The sequence below is a fragment of the Palaemon carinicauda genome, chromosome 1, assembly GCF_036898095.1.
Source record: "Palaemon carinicauda isolate YSFRI2023 chromosome 1, ASM3689809v2, whole genome shotgun sequence".
Lineage (NCBI taxonomy): Eukaryota > Metazoa > Arthropoda > Malacostraca > Decapoda > Palaemonidae > Palaemon > Palaemon carinicauda.
In genome coordinates, this window is record NC_090725.1 from 268,919,751 (window position 1) to 268,945,644 (window position 25,894).

General features: G+C 41.5%; 1 protein-coding gene across 1 annotated transcript in view; it reads right to left on the minus strand.

Moving 5' to 3' along the window:
• The window catches only part of LOC137656205 (BTB/POZ domain-containing protein 1-like), a 406,727-nt gene that overhangs the window by 329,443 nt on the left and 51,390 nt on the right, over nt 1–25,894 (minus strand). Inside the window, exons 6-7 of the mRNA XM_068390378.1 lie at nt 18,020–18,198; nt 10,240–10,426 (exon numbers count right to left, since the gene is read on the minus strand). Coding sequence (XP_068246479.1) covers nt 10,240–10,426; nt 18,020–18,198 — 366 coding nt within the window. The remainder of the gene's footprint in view (nt 1–10,239; nt 10,427–18,019; nt 18,199–25,894) is intronic.

A 25,894-nucleotide genomic window follows, 5' to 3' on the forward strand; every position in this document is an offset into this window, starting at 1 on the left:
CTAAAAAGCCAAGGACCCTTAAATTGGGAAGAAAAACTGTACAGTATAAAAGAAATATGAAACAGCACATACTGTAAGGTGAATAACAAAGTAAACTTTAAAAACAAATAAGGTGAACAACGAAGGAATTAAGAAAGATAAATAGTGTAATATATAAATTACAGTACTTGGATACCATACAACACCTCCTCAGAGCCATAATAATATTATTATAATGATTATTATTACCTAAAATACTCTTATGTTGTTATTCTTTAGAATCTGCTCACAATAGTGTGGTTGATAATGTCTAACTTGATTATAGTCTTCCATTCCTAAAGTAAAAGTTAAAGCAAAATAGTAAAAATGCAGAATTAACTGTATTTCTGGAAGCAAAAATAACTAGCAACCTTTCTTATTTACTTACTTTTTCTTCAAACTGAAAAAAAAAAAAACTTAGGACACTAGACCAATGTAGCTTTATTATAGCCTAAGCTATGACTTGTAATAATCTATTGCAAGTATTTAAATCATAATCCTAACTAGCATTTGCTTAAACAAAACTACAAAAGCAATAATAAGTATTAACTTTGAATTCATATACCAAATAAAAATGTCATTTTCCTTAGTAAAATAAATTTTTGAATATACTTACCCGGTGATCATGTAGCTGCAGCTCTGCTGCCCGACAGAAAAAACCTACGGGCGGGATACGCCAGCGATCGCTATACAGGTGGGGGTGTACATCAACAGCGCCATCTGTCGAGTAGGTACTCCAGTACTTCTTGTCAACAAAGAACCAATTTTCTCCTCGGTCCACTGGGTCTCTATGGGGAGGAAGGGAGGGTCCTTTAATTCATGATCACCGGGTAAGTATATTCAAAAATTTATTTTACTAAGGAAAATAACATTTTTCAATATTAATCTTACCCGGTGATCATGTAGCTGATTCACACCCAGGGGGGTGGGTGGAGACCAGCATACATGTTAACATTAGAAGCTAAGTATCCCGTATTTCATTTTAGCAGTTATTCAAAATAACAGACATAAAATTAATAAGTACCTGGTAAGGAAGTCGACTTGAACCATTACTCTGCCTTTTTAAGTACGTCTTCCTTACTGAGCCTCGCGATCCTCTTAGGATGCTGAGCGACTCCTAGGTGCTGAAGTATGAAGGGCTGCAACCCATACTAAAGGACCTCATCACAACCTCTAATCTAGGCGCTTCTCAAGAAAGAATCTGACCACCCGCCAAATCAACCAGGATGCGAAAGGCTTCTTAGCCTTCCGTACAACCCAAAAACAACAATAAAAAGCATTTCAAGAGAAAGATTAAAAAAGGTTATGGGATTATGGGAATGTAGTGGTTGAGCCCTCACCTACTACTGCACTCGCTACTACGAATGGTCCCAGGGTGTAGCAGTTCTCGTAAAGAGACTGGACATCTTTAAGGTAAAATGATGCGAACACTGACTTGCTTCTCCAATAGGTTGCATCCATTACACTCTGCAGAGATCGGTTCTGTTTGAAGGCCACTGAAGTAGCGACAGCTCTAACTTCATGTGTCCTTACCTTCAGCAAAGCATGGTCTTCCTCATTCAGATGAGAATGGGCTTCTCTAATCAAAAGTCTGATGTAATAAGAAACTGCGTTCTTCGACATCGGTAAAGAAGGTTTCTTAATAGAACACCATAAAGCTTCTGATTGTCCTCGTAATGGCTTCGTACGTCTTAAATAGTACTTAAGAGCTCTTACTGGGCATAGTACTCTCTCTTGTTCGTTTCCAACCAAACTGGACAGACTTGGAATCTCGAACGATTTGGGCCAAGGACGAGAAGGAGTTCGTTTTTAGCTAAAAAACCAAGCTGTAAGGAACATGTAGCCGTTTCAGATGTAAATCCTATGTTCCTGCTGAAGGCGTGTATCTCACTGACTCTTTTAGCTGTTGCTAAGCAAACGAGGAAAAGAGTCTTCAAAGTGAGATCTTTAAAAGAGGCTGATTGAAGCGGTTCGAACCTTGCTGACATCAAGAACCTTAAAACCACGTCTAAGTTCCAACCTGGTGTGGCTAACCGACGCTCCTTTGAGGTCTCAAAAGACTTAAGGAGGTCCTGTAGATCTTTGTTGTTGGAAAGATCTAAGCCTCTGTGGCGGAAGACCGCTGCCAACATGCTTCTGTAACCTTTGATTGTAGGAGCTGATAGGGATCTTACCTTCCTTAGGTGTAAAAGGAAGTCAGCTATCTGCGTTACAGAGGTACTGGTTGAGGATACTGAATTCGCTTTGCACCAGCTTCGGAAGACTTCCCATTTTGACTGGTAGACCTTGAGAGTGGATGTCCTCCTTGCTCTGGCAATCGCTCTGGCTGCCTCCTTCGAAAAGCCTCTAGCTCTTGAGAGTCTTTCGATAGTCTGAAGGCAGTCAGACGAAGAGCGTGGAGGCTTGGGTGTACCTTCTTTACGTGCGGCTGACGCAAAAGGTCCACTCTTAGAGGAAGAGTCCTGGGAACGTCTACTAGCCATTGCAGTACCTCGGTGAACCATTCTCTCGCGGGCCAGAGGGGAGCAACCAACGTCAACCTTGTCCCTTCGTGAGAGGCGAACTTCTGCAGTACCTTGTTGACAATCTTGAACGGGGGGAACGCATAAAGGTCTAGATGGGACCAATCCAGAAGAAAGGCATCTACGTGAACTGCTGCTGGGTCCGGAATCGGTGAGCAATAATTCGGGAGCCTCTTGGTCATCGAGGTAGCGAACAGATCTATGGTGGGCTGACCCCACAGGGCCCATAGTCTGTTGCAAACATTCTTGTGAAGGGTCCATTCTGTAGGGATGATCTGACCCTTCCGGCTGAGGCGGTCTGCCATGACATTCATGTCGCCTTGAATGAACCTCGTTACAAGCGATATCTTTCTATCTCTTGACCAGGTGAGGAGGTCCCTTGCGATCTCGAACAACGTCCTCGAATGAGTCCCTCCTTGCTTGGAGATGTACGCCAAGGCTGTAGTGTTGTCGGAGTTCACCTCCACCACCTTGCCTAGAAGGAGGGACTTGAAGCTTCTCAAGGCCAGATGAACTGCCAGTAGCTCCTTGCAGTTGATGTGTAGTGCTCTTTGATCCGGATTCCACGTGCCCGAGCATTCCCGACCGTCCAGTGTCGCACCCCAGCCCGTGTCCGATGCGTCCGAGAAGAGAAGGTGGTCGGGGGTCTGAACAGCCAGTGGTAGACCTTCCTTGAGAAGAATGCTCTTCTTCCACCAGACTTCATCTCTTCGGATATAGGAACTGAGACCGCTTCTAGCGTCATGTCCTTTCTCCAGTGAGCAGCTAGGTGATACTGAAGGGGTCGGAGGTGGAGTCTCCCTAACGCGATGAACTGGTCCAGCGATGAAAGCGTCCCTATTAGACTCATCCACTGTCTGACTGAACATCGGTTCCTTTTCAGCATGCTCTGGATGCATTCTTGGGCTTGACTGATTCTGGGGGCCGACGGAAAAGCCCGAAAAGCTTGACTCTGAATCTCCATACCTAGATAGACTATAGTTTGGGATGGAACGAGTTGGGACTTTTCTATATTGACCAGGAGACCCAATTCCTTGGTCAGATCCATAGTCCATTTGAGATTCTCCAGACAGCGACGACTTGACGCAGCTCTTAAAAGCCAGTCGTCCAAATAGAGGGAGGCTCTGATGTCTGCTAAATGCAGGAATTTGGCAATATTCCTCATCAGTTTGGTAAACACTAGAGGTGCCGTGCTTAGGCCAAAGCACAGGGCTTGGAACTGGTAAACCACCTTCCCAAAGACAAACCTTAGGAAAGGTTGGAAATCTGGGTGGATGGGGACGTGAAAGTACGCGTCCTTTAGGTCTAACGAGACCATCCAGTCTTCCTTCCTGACCGATGCTAGCACCGACTTCGTCGTCTCCATGGTGAACGTCTGCTTGGTGACAAAGACATTTAGAGCACTGACGTCTAGCACCGGTCTCCACCCTCCTGTTTTCTTCGCTACTAAGAAGAGACGGTTGTAGAAGCCCGGGGATTGATGGTCCCGGACTATGACTACCGCTCCCTTTTGTAGCAAGAGAGACACCTCTTGCTGTAAAGCTAGCCTCTTGTCTTCCTCTCTGTACCTGGGAGAGAGGTCGATGGGAGTTGTTGCTAGAGGGGGCTTGCTCAAGAATGGAATCCTGTACCCCTCTCTGAGCAACTTCACAGACTGTGCGTCTGCACCCCTGTTCTCCCAGGCCTGCCAGTAGTTCTTGAGCCTGGCTCCCACTGCTGTCTGGAGAAGATGGCAGTCAGACTCTGCCTTTTGAGGACTTGGAACCCTTCTTCTTTTTGCCACGTTGACTATCGGCACGGGTACCTCCTCTGCTGGAGGTTCTGCCACGAAAGGGCGGAATGAACCTAGACGCTGGTGTGTCCATCCTAGGTCTAGGCACGGAAGGTAAAGCTGTGACTTTACGTGCGGATGACGCCACCAGGTCATGGGTATCTTTCTGGATCAACGAGGCGGCAATCCCCTTGATCAGCTCTTCAGGAAAGAGACACTTAGATAGCGGAGCAAACATCAGCTCTGACTTCTGACATGGTGTGATCCCCGCCGACAAGAAGGAGCAAAGGTGATCTCGCTTCTTAAGAACTCCCGACACGAACGAAGCCGCAAGCTCGCCAGACCCATCCCGAATGGCTTTGTCCATGCATGACATGATGAGCATGGCAGAGTCCTTATCCGAAGGGGAGGTCTTTCTGCTCAACGCTCCCAAACACCAGTCCAGAAAGTTGAAGATCTCAAACGCCCGGAAAATTCCCTTTAAAAGATGGTCCATGTCTGAAAAGGTCCAGCAAATCTTGGAGTGTCTCATAGCCAGTCTGCGGGGAGAGTCTACCAGACTTGAGAAGTCGCCCTGGGCAGAGGCAGGAACTCCCAAGCCGAGATCTTCTCCCGTGGCATACCAGACGCTAGATTTGGAAGCAAGCTTGGTCGGTGGAAAGACGAAGGATGTCTTCCCAAGTTGCTTCTTGGCCTGCAACCACTCTCCCAGTACCCTTAAAGCTCTCTTGGATGAGCGCGCGAGTACGAGCTTCGTAAAGGCAGGAGCTGCTGACTGCATGCCTAAAGCGAACTCAGAGGGAGGTGAGCGAGGGGCTGCAGACACAAACTGGTCCGGATACAACTCCTTAAACAGGGCAAGGACTTTCCTAAAGTCTAAGGAGGGAGGCGTAGTCTTGGGTTCCTCTATGTCGGAGTGTTGATCGTCCAAATGCGCAGCTTCGTCGTCATCAGAGATTCCTTCATCCGAATGCTGAGGAGGAAGCGGCAAAGGAGGAGAAGAAAGCTGAACGGCTGAATCCGGCAGCACGGGTGCATGCGTAGCTGCACTGTATCCAACATCATGCCGCTGCTGGTCAGTCTGAGAGCTGGCAACAACAAAAGCGGAGTGGTGGTGCGTGGTGGGGACTGCCGTGGGTTGCGGAGACTGCCGCATTGCGTCAAAACACGGCAGCTTGACAGCACCTTCCCACTGCTGATGCGGTAGCTCACGCATGTCAACGGAGGGTGCCGCACGTCGGCTAACGTCAACATGCGTCTGGCAGGGTCGACTGCGCATCGGTGGTGGAGCTCTCACAGCCGGAGTGTGGGAGCAGGCAGCCGCAGTGTCTGCTGAGCGCACAACCGTGGCAGGTTGTAGGTTAACGGGTGCAGCGTCAACCTTCTCAGCACGATACTCCTGCATGAAGGAAGCTAGCTGAGTCTGCATAGACTGCAGCATAGACCACTTAGGGTCTACAGCGGTTGGTGCGGCAACAGACGGAGTGATTGCCTGCTGCGGAACCACTCTACCTCTCTTGGGAGGTGTGCAGTCTTCGGAAGACTGCGGCGAGTCCGAACTGACCCAGTGGCTACACCTGGGCCGTTGGACTCGCTCGGAAGGGACCTTGCGCTTGAGAGGTCGTGAGACCTTGGTCCAGCGTTTCTGACGAGAAACTTCTTCCACAGACGAGGAATGAATGGGCTCACTCGTCTGTTTGTGGGTGGGACGATCTCTGCAAGATACGTCCGCAACCACTGAGGGTACATCTGTACGCTGATCAAGGCCTGTCGAACCCTTTGGTCCTTCGACATTGCTTCTCCCCTGGGCTTGGGAGCTTGCAAGAGGTCCCGGACTGGGAGGACGACTGGCACGAACAGATGCACCCTCATGCGTAACACTGACACTTTTCACAGCACTTGCACTCACTACACTTCCCACTGCACTTTTCTCCTTCAACTCTTTGACGTCGGCCAAGAGTTGATTGCGGTCATTCGCTAATGACTCAACTCTGTCACCAAGAGCCTGAATGGCACGCATCATGTCCGCCATCGAGGGTTGCTGAGAGCTAGTAGAAGGGTCGGGTGTCACCACTACAGGGGAAGGAATAGGTTGTGGGGCATGGGGAGAGGAAAAATCAAAAGAGCGAGACGAACTCCTCCTGATCCTATCCTTCTCTAGCCTACGTGCATTCTTAAGGAATTCTTGAAAATCGAATTCCGAAAGCCCAGCGCATTCCTCACATCGATCTTCCAATTGACAGGATTTACCCCTACAATTGGAACAAACGGTGTGAGGATCTATAGAGGCCTTCGGAAGACGCCTAGAACAGTCCCTAGCGCTACACTGCCTGTACTTGGGGACTTGAGTAGGGTCAGACATCTTGAATTAGTCAAAGGGGGGAAATCCAAAATCTATCCAAGTCGTCAACAAATAATCCAAAATCTAATCAATAAAGCTTGATAAGGTATTGATAATAACAGCGAAAGCTAATATCTAGAGAGAATACATCACCAATAGCGTGAAAATCAACTCCAGAAACAACAGCGTATCAAGTAGGTCTTGCCGGTGGCACGACAGAGAGAAAATTGGTTCTTTGTTGACAAGAACTACTGGAGTACCTACTCGACAGATGGCGCTGTTGATGTACACCCCCACCTGTATAGCGATCGCTGGCGTATCCCGCCCGTAGGTTTTTTCTGTCGGGCAGCAGAGCTGCAGCTACATAATCACCGGGTAAGATTAATATTGAAAATTAACTTTTATCATTAGACTATGTTCTGTTTGACTATTATTTTACACTATGTCATTGTATCCTCTTTCACAGTTTTACTGTATTCAGACTGAGAGTTCTACGATTCATGTGTCTTGGTGAGCCGAGGGATTCATGCTACTGTAACAAGTTTAATTTTTGTTCTGAAATATGAATTCAGTATGAACTATTTTTGGGTTTTGCCATCTAATATCTTTCAATGTTAAGATTTTACATAAAAAGTGAACAACTTTTCTTCATACATTCACAGTTTTACAAAGTGAAATATAAGATTTAATACTAAGTGCCAATTTGAGAACAACACTTTTCCAGCAAAGAAAAAAAAAAAAAGCCCAACTTTTATTGTCGTGTTACTATCAAAGCCCTTGTACCTTCAGAGGAAGGTGTTCTTTTGGAATTTGTTCTTTCAGGGCAGAGCAAGCCAATCCCTAATGACTTGCTTGTGTCTGTCGCCAATGACGATGTTTCCCAGTCTAAGATGAAGATGAAGAATTTCAGGAGTACTATTTCAAAGACGTGTAGGGACAAGAGTTTTGATGCCGTGGCTGCTGTGTCCATTTCGGGGCATCAGTACCTTCCTGTTCTCCCGTCATGTAAATACGCTAATATTTCTCAAGTAGCTGTAGCTGTACTTCTTAACCTGATAGCAAAGGCGTTACCACTGAAGGATGTGGAATTTATAGCCTGTCTTTTGATGGTTCTAGCAAGATACTGGATATACTTAGCAATAAGTATTTGGTGCATTTTTTCAGAAATTTTGGCAGTTCCTTTAATTTCCCAAATGTTATCTTGAGGCATCAAGATCAAATAAAAGATTTTTATGATTGCTGGGCTTGTTTTAAAAAAATTATTGTCCCTAAATCTTAGATTTGTTTTACCACAAAAAGCCTAATATACAATGGTAAGGTCCAAGTTGCCTAGTGTCCCAGAGTTACTAAAAATTAGCTGCATGTCTAATGGAGCTTCAAAGCTAAGGCATAACACTACCAACAGCTCTGATAATGACAAAGAGCCTTAGAGGCAAGGAAATAAGAATTAACAGATTATCAGGAATTTCTAAAAAAAATATCTTCATTATTTTTCAACCTCTTCGATGCTCACAGGAGTATATAATACAAGAAGTACAAGAGGAAGGCCAAGGTTTGGGTGAATGGTGGGAGTGAAGGAAGCTCTGGGTGATATGAAGACAAATGTGACAGCGGCAAGAGAGAGTACTAGAAATAGGAATGAATGGCAAGCGATTGTGACGCAGTTCCGGTAGGCCCTGCTGCTTCCTCCGGTCGCTTTGGATGACCGCGGAGGTAGCAGCAGTAGGGGATTCGGCTCATGAAGCTTCATCTGTGGTGGACAACGGGGGAGGGTGGTCTGTGGCACCCTAGCAGTACCAGCCCAACTCGGTTGAGTCCCTCATCAGGCTGGGAGGAGCGTAGAGAGGAAAGGTCCTCTTTTTTTTCATTTGTTTGATGTTGGCTACCCCCAAAAATTGGGGGAAGTGCCTTGGAATATAGATAGATTTTTCAACCTGAATCACAAACTATTCATAAACAAAACTACTGAAACTTATGATAAACTAAGAACAATTAAATGTCATAATTTCTATCTTTCTGGAGAGAGAGAGAGAGAGAGAGAGAGAGAGAGAGAGAGAGAGAGAGAGAGAGAGAGAGAGAGAGAGAGAGAGAATTTTTTTACTATATTGCATATTTCAGAAACATATACATACTATACATATCTAATCTCTTAATGTATTCTTATCGGTTGATATTTATAAAGCGTATTTGCACACATATAGGCAGCTGTGTAGCCAATTAATCTCTCCCCCTTGCACACCCCTCCCAGCAAGACTTCTGTTTTTAAAGATGAAGGATATTTTTTTTTCTATAGCTTACAGAGATGAAAATCATTGTTGAATATAGTTGAACATATTGATGTTATCCTTTTATGCTATCATTATAGAAGTTTCGTTTGAAAATTTTTTTTTTTTTTTTTTTTTTTTTATTAAACCAGAGTTGTAAAAGTATCAAGACATTTTATATTAATCATAATTTCACTATTTTTCTATCTTTAACTTCAGACTCATTTAATATGAAAATTATTCAAACTTATTGTAAACTAATAAAAATTAAATTCCATATCCTTCATAACTTTTGAGTATAAAATTAATAAACAAGCTTTACAAACAACAGGCAAACAGAATGAGAACAAGAAAAACTTTTTATTTAGTTCTTAACTAATAATGGTATTGCACTGCATCATAAAATCATGTTTACCCTTCAGTACTAACCACTAAAAGAAAGGGTAATCAATCACTGGTGGTCAATGATTCAAAATGACAAGTTCCAGTAAATAAAACATTTCTATGCAAATTGCAGAGCAGTTGATATTAAGTACCAATCCTTAAACAACAAAAATTTTACCTAAGTCTTCAGAGCCCTGTATAATCAAAGCCAAAAAGGGAGTGATTAGCAATCAAATAATCTAGCAAAAAGAGTTAAATACATCAATTAAAATAAAGGGACTTATCAAAATTCTCAATTAAAAGGAATGCGTTATGGCAGTCTGAGTAAAATGACGACTGATATCCAGTGTATGCTTATACCACATCATCTTAACATGAGAAACACTCCAGATCACTTTAACAGGAGAAAAAAAGGGATATCCTACTGATTTGTGATACAATTTTTGTATTTTCAAAATGATTGCCAAATATCTTTTTTTGGAGAGGTGCTGTGTGGTTTCCAAGGGCTTTCCTGTGAAAGACTTGAACCTGGAATCCAATACAACAGGATTACCAAAGAAATGTTGTCTTCCCTGGTCTAGGGCCAGTGTACCAACATGCAAAGCACAGACTTAGTGTGTATAGGGGAAACCTCACATGTTCAGGCTCATTTGAACTTGCCATAGCACCTCAATAGTTGAAAAGCGTCTGCTATGAGTGACTTCATGCAGGGCATCCCATAAGGGAACTATCCTTTCAGTCATTGCCAGCATATCTACGTCACAACAAACCTTCAAATTCTTATATTCTCAAAGGGATTGTCAAATATTTTCATTTTCAGAAGTAATGGCACAAGAATCTCAGGTAAGATTCATGGAAATATTTCATAAGTTTAATTCCTAAAATTATATTACCATATGTATGTAGCAAAGGATAAAGCATAATTGTTCCATCACTTACAGTAAAATGTAAGAAAAGCTGAACAACTTCCCGATCAGTTAAAATACCAGACTGAGCAGGACCCTGAGCAAATTCTTCAATTGTCATAAGAGGAAAGCGCACTAAAGATAGAGCTCCCCCTAGCACTGTTCGCTGATTACTACTTGTGACTGGCAAGCCTTCTCGTTCACACTCTGCCTCAGACCATCTGTTATCAAAATAAAAGTTTAGACAATCATAAATATTAAAAATTGCTATAACACTTTTAATGAATTTTATCAGTAATATGAGTAATGTAAGCGATTCTTTTCAAAATCTGTAGATTAATATACTTAAAAGTAACTTACATAATGACAAAAATATGCCGCTATAAAAAAAGCTAATAGATTTGGAGGTATCATTGTTGATACAGCACTAATTTGGTAATGTAAATTCTAGTCAATAAAAGAGATGGGATATGGAAAATTAATTTGTAAAATATTTGCCTTTGTCCTGTACATTTCATTTCCCATTAGAAAACAAAATAATCTCTCTCTTTCTCATACATACGGTAGTCCCCGCTTTATGTCAGATAGAATTTTATGTCAGTCATCCTTAAATATCAAATGAAAAAATTTAATTCCCAACGTCGAACCATTACAATAAAAATTTTAACTTGGCCCTCGGTCATGGGTTAGGTACCAGACAACCACGAAGAGCAAAAATTCACATATAATTGGTGCCCTTAGGTCAATGAACTCTAGTTCCTCTAACATACTAACCACTGTCTAAGTACAGTCACCTAATGCCGCAAATAATGCACAACATTGTTTACAAGTAGTCCACTAATTGTATTGTAAGTTTTATTACAGTAATTGCATAATAAAGTACTGTACAAACTTGTATTTTTGCATCCTTTCCTTAATAAAAACCTAAATCATCTATAATACTTAATAAACTACTTCTAAATTTTATTCTATACTTTTCACAATCTTAAATCCTAAAAATTTAACTATTCAATTCTATTATACAGTTTAATGTTATGTATAATTTAGTCATGAGTAATTTTTACTGTACTTTAATATGATTTCCCTCTACCCTCTCTACACTGAATTATCCCTTCAATTTATTTTTCTTCCTTTCATTATTTGCATTATTCTTTACCGCATATCAAATTACAAGCAGTTTTAATATTAATTATAGTGTCTTTCTGGGTATTATCCTTATTTCCCTTTCTCAGTATTTCCCACAATACCTTATGTGTTAAATCTTTTTCATGCAGATTGTGTATAGGCGAATTTACTGCAAGAAAAAAAAAAAATTTATATTCTTTCCAGTATCTGTAGTATTTGACCTATACCGAGAAACATCTGGCCTATTCTGATTTTGGCTACTCTCCCATCAGACCTTACATCAATTTGTGTTTATAAAGAAATTTTTCTCCTCTATCTCTTATTTCTTAATGGAGAAATTTGAACTTTTTAAAAAGAAATCTCTTTAAACATAGCATATGCTAAGAACATGGAATATGTCCCATTCTACGTTTCATTCCTTTTCTATTTGTGAAACAACACCAAGGTCAGAACCCAGTGGTAAAAAAAAAAAAGTTGACAGCTTTGATTAACGAGCTGAGCTAGCTGACCGTAAAGGGAAATCTCATTTCCTGTTTGACGTAGTGCTTCATACTAAAAAAATGAAAATTAGAGCTTAGTATAATTGAAAAAAAAATTCATATCTTGACATGGTAATTCTTAAAAGCTTTCTTTTAAAAAAAGTGCATTTTTTTTTAACAAATAAGGAGGTTACCGATTACTGTAAATTCTATATACAGTACACTATATTGTCATATCTTTATTTTTTTTATCATTGAAATAGCAATTCTTCTTATAGAAAATTATTCAAGCATATGATGATTAAATAATGATAACCCAATTTCAAAATCTTTACTTTTTTCATATATATAGAGAGAGAGAGAGAGAGAGAGAGAGAGAGAGAGAGAGAGAGAGAGAGAGAGAGAGAGAGAGAGAGAGAGAGAGAGAGAATCTTTTCTTATAACTGTAATGTAAATTTATATTTCTTATCATACATTTAGAGGAGTGGAAGTTAGTAAAAGAAAATTTTGTTGGGACTGCAAGTGATGTGTGTGGCAAGAAGGTTGTTAGAGGCAGCATGAGGAAGGGCAGTGAATGGTGGAATGAAGGAGTGAAGGTAAAAGTGGAATAGAAAAAGAGGGCTTTTGAAGAATGGCTGCAGAGTAATAGTATAGAGAAGTATGAAAAATATAAAGAGAAAAATGTGGAAGTAAAGCGCAAGGTACGGGAGGCAAAAAGGGCAGCTGACCTGAGGTGGGGTCAGGGATTGGGTCATTCATATAAAGAGAATAAGAAGAAGTTTTGGAAAGAAGTGAAGAGAGTAAGGAAGGCTGGCTCAAGAATTGAAGAGACAGTGAAAGATGGAAATGGAAGGTTGTTAAAAGGAGAGGAGGCAAGGAAAAGATGGGCGGAATATTTTGAAAGTTTAGTGAATGTTGAGGATAATAGGGAGGCAGATATAATTGCTGTTGCAGGTGTTGAGGTGCCAGTGATGGGAGATGAGAATGAGAGAGAGATTACAATAATGAAGTGAGGAGAGCACTAGATGAAACGAGAGTAGGAAAAGCGTCTGGTATGGATGGTGTGAGAGCTGAGATGTTGAAGGAAGGGGGTGTGACTGTACTTGAATGGTTGGTGAGATTGTTTAATATGTGTTTTGTGTTGTCAATGGTACCAGTAGATTGGGTTTTTGCATGTATTGTACCACTATATAAGGGTAAGGGAGATGTGCATGAGTGTTATAATTCAAGAGGTATTAGTTTGTTAAGTGTAGTTGGAAAAGTGTATGGTAGAGTAATGATTAATAGGATCAAGGATAAAACAGAGAATGCAATCTTAGAAGTACAGGGTGGTTTTAGAAGAGGTAGGGCTTGTGTGAATCAGATTTTTACAGTTAGGCAGATATGCGAGAAATATTTAGCAAAAGGTAAGGAGGTGTATGTTGCGTTTATGGATCTGGAGAAAGCGTATGATAGAGTTGATAGGGAAGCAATGTGGAATGTGATGAGGTTATATGGAGTTGGTGGAAGGTTGTTGCAAGCATTGAAAAGTTTCTACAAAGGTAGTAAAGCATGTGTTAGGATAGGAAATGAAGTGAGTGATTGGTTTCCGGTGAGAGTGGGGCTGAGACAGGGATGTGTAATATTGCCGTAGTTGTTTAACTTGTATGTTGATGGAGTGGTGAGAGAGGTGAATGCTCGAGTGCTTGGACGAGGATTAAAACTGGTAGATGAGAATGACCATGAATGGGAGGTAAATCAGTTGTTGTTTGTGGATGATACTGTACTGGTTGCAGACAGAAGAGAAGCTTGGCCGATTAGTGACAGAATTTGGAAGAGTGTGTGAGAGAAGGAAGTTGAGAGTTAATGTGGGTAAGAGTAAGGTTATGAGATGTACGAGAAGGGAAGGTGGTGCAAGGTTGAATGTCATATTGAATGGAGAGTTACTTGAGGAGGTGGATCAGTTTAAGTACTTGGGGTCTGTTGTTGCAGCAAATGGTGGAGTGGAAGCAGATGTACTTCAGAGAGTCAATGAAGGTTGCAAAGTGTTGGGGGCAGTTAATGGAGTAGTAAAAAATAGAGGGTTGGGTATGAATGTTAAGAGAGTTCTATATGAGAAAGTGATTGTACCAACTGTGATGTATGGATTGGAGTTGTGGGGAATGAAAGTATGGAGAGACAGAAATTGAATGTGTTTGAGATGAAGTGTCTAAGGAGTATGGCTGGTGTATCTCGAGTAGATAGGGTTAGGAACGAAGTGGTGAGAGTGAGAACTGGTGTAAGAAATGAGTTAGCAGCTAGAGTGGATATGAATGTGTTGAGGTGGTTTGGCCATGTTGAGAGAATGGAAAATGGCTGTTTGCTAAAGAAGGTGATGAATGCAAGAGTTGATGGAAGAAGTACAAAAGGAAGGCCAAGGTTTGAGTGGATGGATGGAGTGAAGGAAGCTCTGGGTGATAGGAGGATAGATGTGAGAGAGGCAAGAGAGCGTGCTAGAAATAGGAATGAATGGCGAGCGATTATGACGCAGTTCCAGTAGGCTCTGCTGCTTCCTCCAATGCCTTAGATGACCGCGGAGGTAGCAGCAGTAGGGGATTCAGCTTTATGAAGCTTCATCTGTGGTGGATAACGGGGGAGGGTGGGCTGTGGCACCCTAACAGTACCAGCTGAACTCGGTTGAGTCCCTTGTTAGGCTGGGAGGAACGTAGAGAGTAGAGGTCCCCTTTTTTGTTCTTGTTTCATTTGTTGATGTCGGCTAACCCCCAAAATTGGGAGAAGTGCTTTGGTATATGTATGTATGTATGTATCATACATTTTATATAAATATATATGCATATATATATATATATATATATATATATATATATATATATATATACTGTATATTACATACATATATACACACATATATATATATATATATATATATATATATATATATATATATATATATATATATATATATATATATATTACATACATATATACACACACACATATATATATATATATATATATATATATATATATATATATATATACAGTATATATATATGTGTGTGTATATATATATATATATATATACAGTATATATATATATATATATATATATATATATATATATATATATATATATATATATATATATATATATATATATACACAATGCATGATAAATATGAAAGCAGAAATAAATGAAAGAATTAGGCTGCAAACAGGTGTCAAAAGTTTGTTAACACTTCTCAAAAGAAGATCAATATCAGAAAAGACAAAGTTGAGGGTGTATAATACAATAATAAGGCCCATTCTGGTCTATGGATGTGAAGCATGGTCATTGACAAAAGAGCAAGAAAAAAGACTGGAAGTTTTTGAGAATACCGTATTAAGAACTGTAGTGGGACCAGTATACGACCAAGAAAGACAAGAATGGAGGATGGGACATAACTGGGAGTTGAGAGAATGGACAAAACAACCACATATGAGTAGATTTGTTAAGGGAAGAAGAATACAATGGGCAGGGCATGTTGCAAGAAGGGAGGAGGAAAGAATGCCAAGAAGGGTCTTCTTGGCACGTGTAGATGAATTTAGACCTCCTGGACGACAAAGAAAAGATTGAAGGCGGTGTTTAGAGGAGGATATACAGCAGGAGGCTTTGAACCCTAGAGTTTGGACAACTGTGGCACAGAACAGATGAGATTGGAATAATCTATCAAGAGCGTTCATGGGTCAACAAGTGGCCCCAAGACCAGTAGAGTAAGTAAGTATATGTATAAGCATATTGTATATATTTTTATACATATCAACCATTACCAGTCTTTTGTAGAACAAAGGCCTCACACGTCTTTCTACGTGTGTCTGTTTACAGTTTTTCTATGACAGTTTATACCAGCAAACTTTCTTAATTAGTCAATTCATCATCTTCTCTTCATTTCCTGCATCTTTTGCAATCTCTAGGGACTCATTCTGTTATTCTTAGTGTCCATCTATTATCTGTCATTCTCATTACATGTCCTCCTTACGTACATTTCTTTTCTTTCACGTTAGAATATTCTCTACTTTAGTTTGCTCTCATATCCATGTTGCCCTTTAACTGTTTCTCAGTGATAATCCCATTATTATTCTTTCCATAGCTCTTTGAGATTACTAGCTTATGTCTCAAGGCTTTAGTAAGGCTTCAAGTTTCTGATGCATAAGTTAATACTGGTAGGACCATCAAATTAGGTACTTTTCTTTTTAGAGAAAGTAGCACATTACTTTTCATATTCTCATTTTGCTTATCAAAAGCTCTCCATCCTTTGCTTATACTTCTATTAATTTCAGTCCATATCCTGGGGAAACACTTAGTGTCTGTCCTAAGTATGTATATTAATTAACAATTTCTAGACATTCATCCATAACCCTTATTTTTTTTCTCTCTGCATTTTCATTGAACATTATCTTATTTCATTCCTACGCAGATACAAACTTCTGAGTCATTTAAATGGCTACTCCTACTTCCATTTTCTACAACCAGATAATCAAAAAAGAAAAAAATGTTTGGTTGCATCATAATAGGTTGCTAGCATTGTATAGAAGTCACCCACTAGTTTTATCACTCCACTTCTATTTTTAATATTTCCATTTCAAACTTTAAACCAAACATCTTTTAGCACCCTGTTCCAAGTTTTTCTTTCATCAATTTGATTTTCTTCCTTTCTTTAATGTGTCCACAATTTTGGTTTTGGATATTTAGTTTGTTTATTGTTTTGGATTGTTCTGATCATTCTATTTTATCAGTCATGGATTTTACCCTCATTTCAATTCTTTTCTTTGGTAAATTTTCGGTCTTTTCTGAAAGTTTCCCTTGATCTTGATCAGGAACTTTTCCACCTATCTCTTGTGCTGATGTCAATACAAATTCCTTTAAATTACTCTTCATTTCTACTTAACTTACTCCCATTTCATCATATAGCTGGGAGTACCTGTTTTGTATTGTTAAACTAAACTCATCAGATTTTTCTCTTCTGCTTTTGCTTCTCACCATTCTATGGATGCTTGACTTTATCTTTTATAACACATATCTCTAACTAAATTAACTTTTTTACTGAAAATAAAATCTATTTTATTCATCCATTTGGGCTTCTCCATGTCCATTTTCTATCTTCTTATAAAAGAAGGTGTTCAAGATTTTAAGATTGTTTCTTTTAGCAAATTCTACAGGCACGTCTCCTCTGTCATTCCTTGTGCCTAATCCAAATTTCCATACTGCTGATTCTCCTCTCTTCTTTTGACCTACTTTAGCATTGAAATCACCCAAAACAAATATAAATCTAGTCTTATGTTTTTTCACAGGTATCTCCAGATCTTCATAAAAAATTCCTATTTCTTCCTCTGTATGGGATGTTGTTAGTGCATAGGTTTGAATGATCTTCAGTTTATACTTATTCAGTTTGATAATTAGCCCTGCAATTCCATCACTAATACTACAAAATTCATCTATGTTACCTGTAAGATTTTCATTAAAATGAAAACCCAGCCCATTTTATTTGTTCATGTCCTCTGAAGCAAAATATATGGTGCTCTTCCAATTCCCCAGTTTTTCTAATTTCACTGAATTTTATCATATCCCAATTCATTTATTTCAGCTCTTCTTGTAACACAGCAAGATCTTCTTCCCTAGACAGGGTTCTGACATAGTATGTTGCAAGGTTCAGTTTCCAAACGTGGGCTGTTCTAGTCCAGAGAACAGCCCATGGGATGTAACTAGCCGCCACCTTGGGCTGTTTCAATCATGTCTAGGTTTTGGGCAGTTTTCATCACTCAGCTGGCCACTACAAATTGGTGATGGTGGGAGATTTTGGTCTGATCGCTCACAAGAAATCAACCTAGTATGGGTGGCCATGGCTAGTACAGCTTTTCTGATTATGGTGATGCACAAACCCTTTCCCCTCATTACAGTATCCCCACTCAGATTGGGATATAAATAGCCTATTCAAAGAATAATTCTATATCAAAGAAATTAATTAACATGAGTACCCTCCCTTTCGTTACATACACTCTTGAAATAATGTGGCAATCTGACAGCCACTTCATCAAGATGTAACTATAAAATAAATCTTTAACCTTATCACTTACTGGGAACACTTTGACTTTCAACTATCTCCTGTTGAAACTGTAATTAAGGTAAAAGATATGCATAACTGAATATATTTCATATTTTCAACTTATAAATTAATTAAATTCAAATCTCACCTTACTGTTGCCTGAAAAAGTTTAGCCTCTCTTATACGAAGTGTATCTCTTTCCAGCACCATGCACAAAGTGTTGCTGTCTATATCAGTAAAGCCCTCTGCTGATAAAGAATCTGCAGTATTTTTATCTATTGTTTCCAAACAAAGGGCGGCTAACTGTGGTTCATCAAACAAGCGTGCCTAAAGGGAAATCAATTGGATAGGTGAGATGCTCAAACAGGATAATCATTAAACACAGGAGACATGCAAGGAGAGAAGCACTGACTTTATCAACAACAGTTAGTTAGCAACACAGTATTGTAGTAACATAATTTTACAAATTTATAGCACAGGATCACAAAAAATCATTCAGACAAGTTTAAGGTATTCCATGATCCCAAACTATACACAGTAAGGGATAACATTTGATGAATATTAAAATTTCAAAATTAAGTCAATCTTCTATTGAATTTCCTCTTTTCATAGTTTCATTAGAAAGGTTGAAAATTAACACTGAAAAATGAGCGATAATGTTATACTGTTTCAACCAAAAAACAAAAATCACATATTTTCTAAATTTGTATTTTTCCTAGCTATACAAACCTGGGTCATTCAAAATGTATATACTCTTGAGCGCGAGCTTGTACAGCCGATAAAGAATTATTGGGGATCTAGCTACCAATATGGCATGTCTTACTTTTTAATGTCAGGTCAATAGGCTGTGGCTTGAAGCAGGGCTGGGTCTTGTGGGGATGGATGCAGTGGGAAGTAAAACTTAAATGAATCGGGTTAGTATAACCAGGGAAAATACAAATAATTTTTCAAATTTGTGATTTGTTCCAACACAAAAACAAAACTTTTTCATTTAAAATGGGAGTCTTCCTTAGGTGGAAGGAAGTCCCGTTTCCCATCTGGCAGGCAGACAACCTAGGATCCTGTAACCCACAAATAGGTTATAATGTTAGATGATATGCTCTCGTCTGTGAATAGAACAGAGACTGCAAAGACTGTAATATGATTAAGGATTTGCAGGTTAACCATGATCCCCCTTGAAAGGAATGTGAAGACAACACTTATACAATATAATAAAAAACTACATGTCCCTAGTGAACTTATCTGTATAAGTGTCCGACCAGCAGTAACGTTGCACACAATAATCCTAAGAATGACGATGGAAGAGATGAAAAGAAGGCTAGACATTCTACTCTCACACATTAAAAAAATATGTGGTGCAACTGTTAACTTATACACTATGCTATCTGTCCTGTACAGCGCAGGTTCACTACAACAATTGCTGGCCAGCTACCACAGGTCCAATGGAAAAGGTGTCCAGAGACCTATGAGTGAAGTCCTTTAAATAGTCAGCTAGTAGAGGTGGTTTGTCTTTTCCAGACAAAAGCTCCAAGAACTTGTGCTACTGAATGGTTTTTATGAATAGCCATAGAGGCAGCAATTATACTAACATCATTGGCTTAGGAAGTGAATTGCAGAGATGGATCTCCCTGATTCTTGTATGTTCTCAAGATGGTTTTCCAAAGCCAGAAAGAGATGGTATTTTTATTTACTTTCTTCTTTGTCCTGCCATTACTGACAAAAATATTCTGTACTTTAGGGCAACAATGACATGTACATTTTAAGTAAAGAAGAATTGCCTGTACAGGACAGAGTAACAGATCATCCATATTATCAGTTATCTCCCTTAGAGACGATATGGAGAAGTCAAACCAGTTGTCAATAATGGATGGATTCTGTGTTTTTGCAACAAAATCAAATACATAGGAGAATGAGTTTCCACCTATTAGTGTGTGAAACAAAATGCAAGTCTTAACAGCTGGCAAGGCTAGCATGGTAACCATCTTAAGGGTAAGATCCCTGTCTGAGGTTTTAATTAAGGGTTCATAAGATGCCAACTAAAGGGACCGAAGAACCTTAATCACACTCCAATTCGGGGTTTGATTTCCCTAGGTGAGCAAGCCTGTTCGAATCCCCTTATCAAAGCCAATAATTCCCACCATGAGGAGAGATCAATTCACTTCAGTCAAAACACCTGGCTCAAGGCTGAGTAATAGACTTTTACTGCCACGACTGAGAGAAGTTTCTCTTCCTGTAGGCAAACTAAAAAGTCTACAAACAAGGGAATAGTAGCTTTGAGTGGAGCAATCCCCCTTCCACTATACCAATCACAGAAGAGGGCCCGCTTTGCCTGGTAGACTGCTGTGGAGGATTTACTTAGGTATCCGGATACCTGCCTTGCAGTCAGTCTTGAAAATCAAATCTCTCGGAGATGCTGGATAACCTCCAACCGTGAAGAGACAGGCAAGACACTATGGTGTGGAACCTCTTGATGTGTGAGTGACGTAGAAGTGTTGGATAATTTCGTAGCTCTCTTGGCATGTCTAAAAGAAGACTTAGAAGATCTGGATACCCCTCCACATGAGGCCACTTCGGGGCGACTAACGTTACTCAAAGGTCCATGGATATTATTACAGTACTTTGTTCAAGATTAATCGTATAAGGTTGAACAGGTGGAAGGCATAAATGTTTAGGCTTTCCGAAGGATACTGGAACACATCTTCCATCACCGCTGATGTGTCAGGGACCAGTTAGAAGTGTTGTAAACGTTATAGAGGTGATTAGTAAACATACTGATGATCGGGTTACCCCACATAGTCGGGAGTTCCCTTGTGACTACTGTACAGGATTCAAAGACCATTCAAAGCAAACAATCTTGAATAGTCAATGCAGATTGTCTGCTATCACATTTCACTTCATCGGAATGAAACCAGCTGTGAGGTGTACTGCATAAACCAATGCCCACTGATACATCTTGATAACCAGTTGGCAAAGAATGCGGGACTCTGAACCCCCATACTTGTCGACGTAAGTCACAACGGTCGTGTTGTGTTGCTCGTCAACACTACAGAATGGCCCTCTAGGGTGTCCGTGAAGTGGACTAACGCTAGATACACCGCTTTTAGTTCTAGGTAACTGATATGAAATAACATGTCTTCCTATGGCCACAGACCTGAGATATAATGGTTTCTCAGATAAGCTCCGCACCCATCATGACGCATCTGAAAACAGGAGAAATCCTGGAGGTTGGGCCTCCAGGTTCTTGTCCTGGATCCATCAGTAGAGATACTTCTCGACATCCTAGGGGACTCTGACGAGAATGGAGGGGTAGTCCATCTTCTGACACAATTGACATTTCAAGGCCCATTGGACAGATCATAGTTGCATCCAACCAAATAGAACTATCTTCTCTAGAGAGAGATGACACAAGAGCCTCTATTAGTGTCATAATGCTAGGACTTTGTACTCGAGAAACACAGCTGCAATCTCTTGATGGAAATATGTTATTTTCATTAGTAAAATAAATTTTTGAATATACTTACCCGATGATCATGTAGCTGTCAACTCTGTTGCCCGACAGAAATCTACGGTCGGGATACGCCAGCGATCGCTATACAGGTGGGGGTGTACACAACAGCGCCATCTGTGAGTAGGTACTCAAGTACTTCTTGTCAACAAGAACTCAATTTTCTCCTCGGTCCACTGGTTCTCTATGGGGAGGAAGGGCGGGTCCTTAAATTCATGATCATCGGGTAAGTATATTCAAAAATTTATTTTACTAATGAAAATAACATTTTTCAATATTAATCTTACCCGATGATCATGTAGCTGATTCACACCCAGGGTGGTGGGTGGAGACCAGCATACATGTTAACAAAGAAGCTAAGTATCCCGTATCTTATTTTAGCCGTTATTCAAAATAACAAACATAAAATAAATAAGTACCTGGTAAGGAAGTCGACTTGAACCATTACTCTGCCTTTTTAAGTACGTCTTCCTTACTGAGCCTAGCGATCCTCTTAGGATGCTGAGCGACTCCTAGGTGCTGAAGTATGAAGGGCTGCAACCCATACTAAAGGACCTCATCAGAACCTCTAATCCAGGCGCTTCTCAAGAAAGAATTTGACCACCCGCCAAATCAACCAGGATGCGGAAGGCTTCTTAGCCTTCCGGACAACCCAGAAATATTTCAAGAGAAAGATTAAAAAGGTTCTGGAATTAGGGAATTGTAGTGGTGGAGCCCCCACCACTACTGCACTCGTTGCTACGAATGGTCCCAGAGTGTAGCAGTTCTCGTAAAGAGACTGGACATTCTTAAGATAAAAGACGCGAACACTGATTAGCTTTTCCAAAAGGTTGCGTCGAAAATATTTTGCAGAGATCTATTTTATTAAAAGGTCACGGAAGTTGTGACAGCTCTAACTTCGTGTGTCCTTACCTTCAGCCAAGCTTGGTCTTCCTCATTCAGAAGGGAATGAGCTTCTCGTATTAACAGTCTGAAAATAATAGGATAAAGAATTCTCTGACATAGGCAAAGATGAATTCTTAACTGAACACCATAAAGCTTCAGACGGGCCCCGTAAAGGTTTTTAAAATAGAACTTAAGAGCTCTTACAGGACATAATACTCTTTCTAGTTCATTTCCAACCATACGATAAGTTTGGAATAACGAACGATATTGGTCAAGGCCGAGAAGGCAGCTCGTGTTTGGCTAGAAAACCAAGATGTAGAACATGTAGCCGTTTCGGATAAAAATCCGATGTTCTTGCTGAAGGCATGAATCTCACTGACTCTTTTAGCTGTGGTTAAGCATATCAGGAAAAGAGTCTTAAAGGTGAGATCTTTCAGGGAGGCTGATTGAAGTGGTTCGAACCTGTCTAACATAAGGAATCTTAGAACCACGTATAAATTCCAACCAGGTGTAACCAAACGACGCTCCTTCGTGGTCTCAAAAGACTTAAGGAGGTCCTGTAGATCTTTATTGTTGGAAAGATCTAAGCCTCTGTGACGGAAGACTGATGCCAACATGCTTCTGTAACCCTTGAAAGTGGGAGCTGAAAGAGATCGCTCTTTCCTCAGATATAAGAGGAAGTCAGCTATATGAGTTACAGAGGTACTGGTCGAGGATACGGATACTGACTTGCACCAGTTTAGGAAGATTTCCCACTTCGATTGGTAGACTCTAAGGGTGGATGTTCTCCTTGCTCTAACAATCGCTCTGGTTGCCTCCTTCGAAAAACCTCTAGTTCTCGAGAGTCTTTCGATACTCTGAAGGCAGTGAGACGAAGAGCGTGGAGGCCTTGGAGTACCTTCTTACGCGTGGCAGACGTAGCAGGTCCACCCTTAGGGGAAGAGTTCTGGGAACGTCTACTAGCCATCGAAGTACCTCGGTAAGTTATTCTCTCGCGGGCCAGAGGGAAGCAACTAGTGTCAACTTTGTCCCATCGTGAGAGGCGAACTTCTGCAGTACCTTGTTGACAATCTAGAACGGAGGGAATGCATATAGATCTAGATGAGACTAATCTAGTAGAAAGGCATCTAAAAGAACCACTGCTGGGTCCGGGATAGGTGAGCAAAGTATTGAGAGCCTCTTGGACATCGAGGTTGCGAAGAGATCTATGGTTGGCTGGCCCCAGGTGACCCAAAGTCTCTTGCATACATCTCTGTGGAGGGTCCAATATGTTGGAATTATTGTCCCTTCCTACTGAGACAAACTGCTAAGACATTCAAGTTGCCTTGGAAGAAATTTGTTACTAGTGAAAAGTCTAGACCTGTTGAACAGGAGAGGAGGTCACTAGCGAACTCGCACCATGTCAGAGAGTAGGTCCCTCCTTGCTAGGAGATGAACATCAAAGCAGGGAGTTGTCCGTGTTGACCTCCATTACTTTGTCTTGAAGGAGAGACCTGAAGCTTTTCCAGGTCAGACGTACTGCCAGAAGCTTCTTGCAGTTAAAATGCATTGTCCTTTGACTCGAGTTCCATAATCCCGAGCATTCCCTACCGCCTAAGGTCGCACCCCAGCCTACGTCCGATGCGTCTGAGAAGAGAACGTGGTTGGGGGTCTGAACAGTCAGGGGAAGACCCTATAAAAGGTTGATAAAGTCCTTTCCTCAGGTTAGACCAGACTTATCTTCCGGAAACCGGGATCGAGACCGCTTCTAGCGTCTCGTCCTTTTCCAGTGAAGAGCTAGATGAAACCGAAGAGGACGGAGGTGAAGTCTTCCAAGTGACACCAATTGAACCACGGATGACAGTGTCCTAACCAGACTCATCCACAGCCTGACAGGGCCGTATTCCTTCTTCAGCATCTTCTGGATGGATAGCAGGGCTGGGGATTGATCTTCTTGTTCAGCCATGTCCTCATCAGAGGGTTCCTCATCCGAAACTGATGAGGAAACGGCAACGGAGTGGGCAACGTCTGACTCGCTGAATCCGGTCGCACTGGTGGATGCGTGACGGAGCCGGACACAAGATCATGGTACTGCTGCACAGTCTGTGAACTGTCAACCATGGGGATGCGAGGAAGTACAGCGACAACCCGAAACTGTCTAGACTGTCTGGGTAGTACAGACAACCCCTTATCGGGTTGCTGAGGTTGCCGCACTGCGTCACAACAAGTCACCTCTGCTGGTTGTTGAACGTCTTCCCAGTGAAACACTGAACGTCCACAACCACCTCCGAGAGTAGCCTAACGTCAACGTGCGACTGGCAACCCACACTGGGTCGCACCGGTGGAGGAACCATCTCAACTGGCGGACGTGAGTAGGATACCTCAGCGTCAACAGGGCGTACAACCAACCGGTAGGAAGGTCGTTGGCAAGAAGGTTCTTCTCCGTAAAAAATCCTCTAACTAGGACTAAGCTTGGACTGCATGTCTTGCAACAAAGCCCAAGGTCTATGGGAGCAGGTGTGGCAACAGACGGGGTTAGCGACTGAAGCGGAACCATTTACCCTCCCTGGAAGCATGGTATGCTTAAATTAAAGTCCATAGGAGGCTAAGCAGCTTAAGGCTCCTCTCCAAATGACAGAGTCCTCAAGGGAATATCAGAAGGAGGGAGAACAGCACTTTCTCATCTACAGGAACCATATCCGAGAAAAGCTAGGTTCTCTCAGTGAGGGTTTCACTAGTGCAAAAGCAGCAGACCAGAAGGCAACGTTATGAAACTGCTTGACAGTCTGTGAACTGTCAAAAACTGAACTGTCAACCACAACAGGAGCGTGAGGACATACAGCACTGGTGTATAAGTAGCAGACCAGAAGGCAACGTCATGTAACTGTTTGACAGTCTGTGAGATGGCAACAACCAAAGTTGTGTGGGGAAGCCTCAACTCCTGACTGACTAGTTTGCTGCGGGCGAGTGGCGGTAACCACAGTGTGTTGCGGAGGCTGACACATCGTGTCAAAACACGGCAGCTTGTGGTAGCTCACGCACGGCAACGGAGTGCTCTGTGTGTGGGAGTCATCATCATACATCTGGCAGGGTTGACTGTGCATGGGTGGAGGAGCTCTCACAACAAGAGTGTGAGAGCAGGAAGCCATGCCGGGCGCACAACCGTGGGAGGTGTAGGCCCACGGGTGCATCGTCAACCTTCTCCGCAGTCGGAGTGTGGGAGCTGGCAACAACAAAAGCAGAGTGTTGGAGCGTGGGAGGGACTGCGGTGGGTTGCAGAGCATGCTGTATGGTATGCGGAGCATGCTGTATGGTATGCGGAGCATGCTGCATGGGTTGCGGAGAAAGCCGCATAGTGCTGGAACCCGGCAGCTCTACAGCACCTTCCCACTGCTGATGCGGAAGCTCACGCATGTCAACGGATGGAGCAGCAAGAACATGCGTCTGGCAGGGTGGACTGCGCATCGGTGGTGGAGCTCTCACAGGTGGAGTGTGGGAGCAGGCAGCCGCAGTATCTGCTGAGCGCACAACCTCGGCGGGTTGTAGGTTAACAGGTGCAGTGTTAACCTTCTCAGCATGATACTCCTGCATGAATGCCGCAAGCTGAGACTGCATAGTCTGCAGCATGGACCACTAGGGTCTATGAAAGACAAC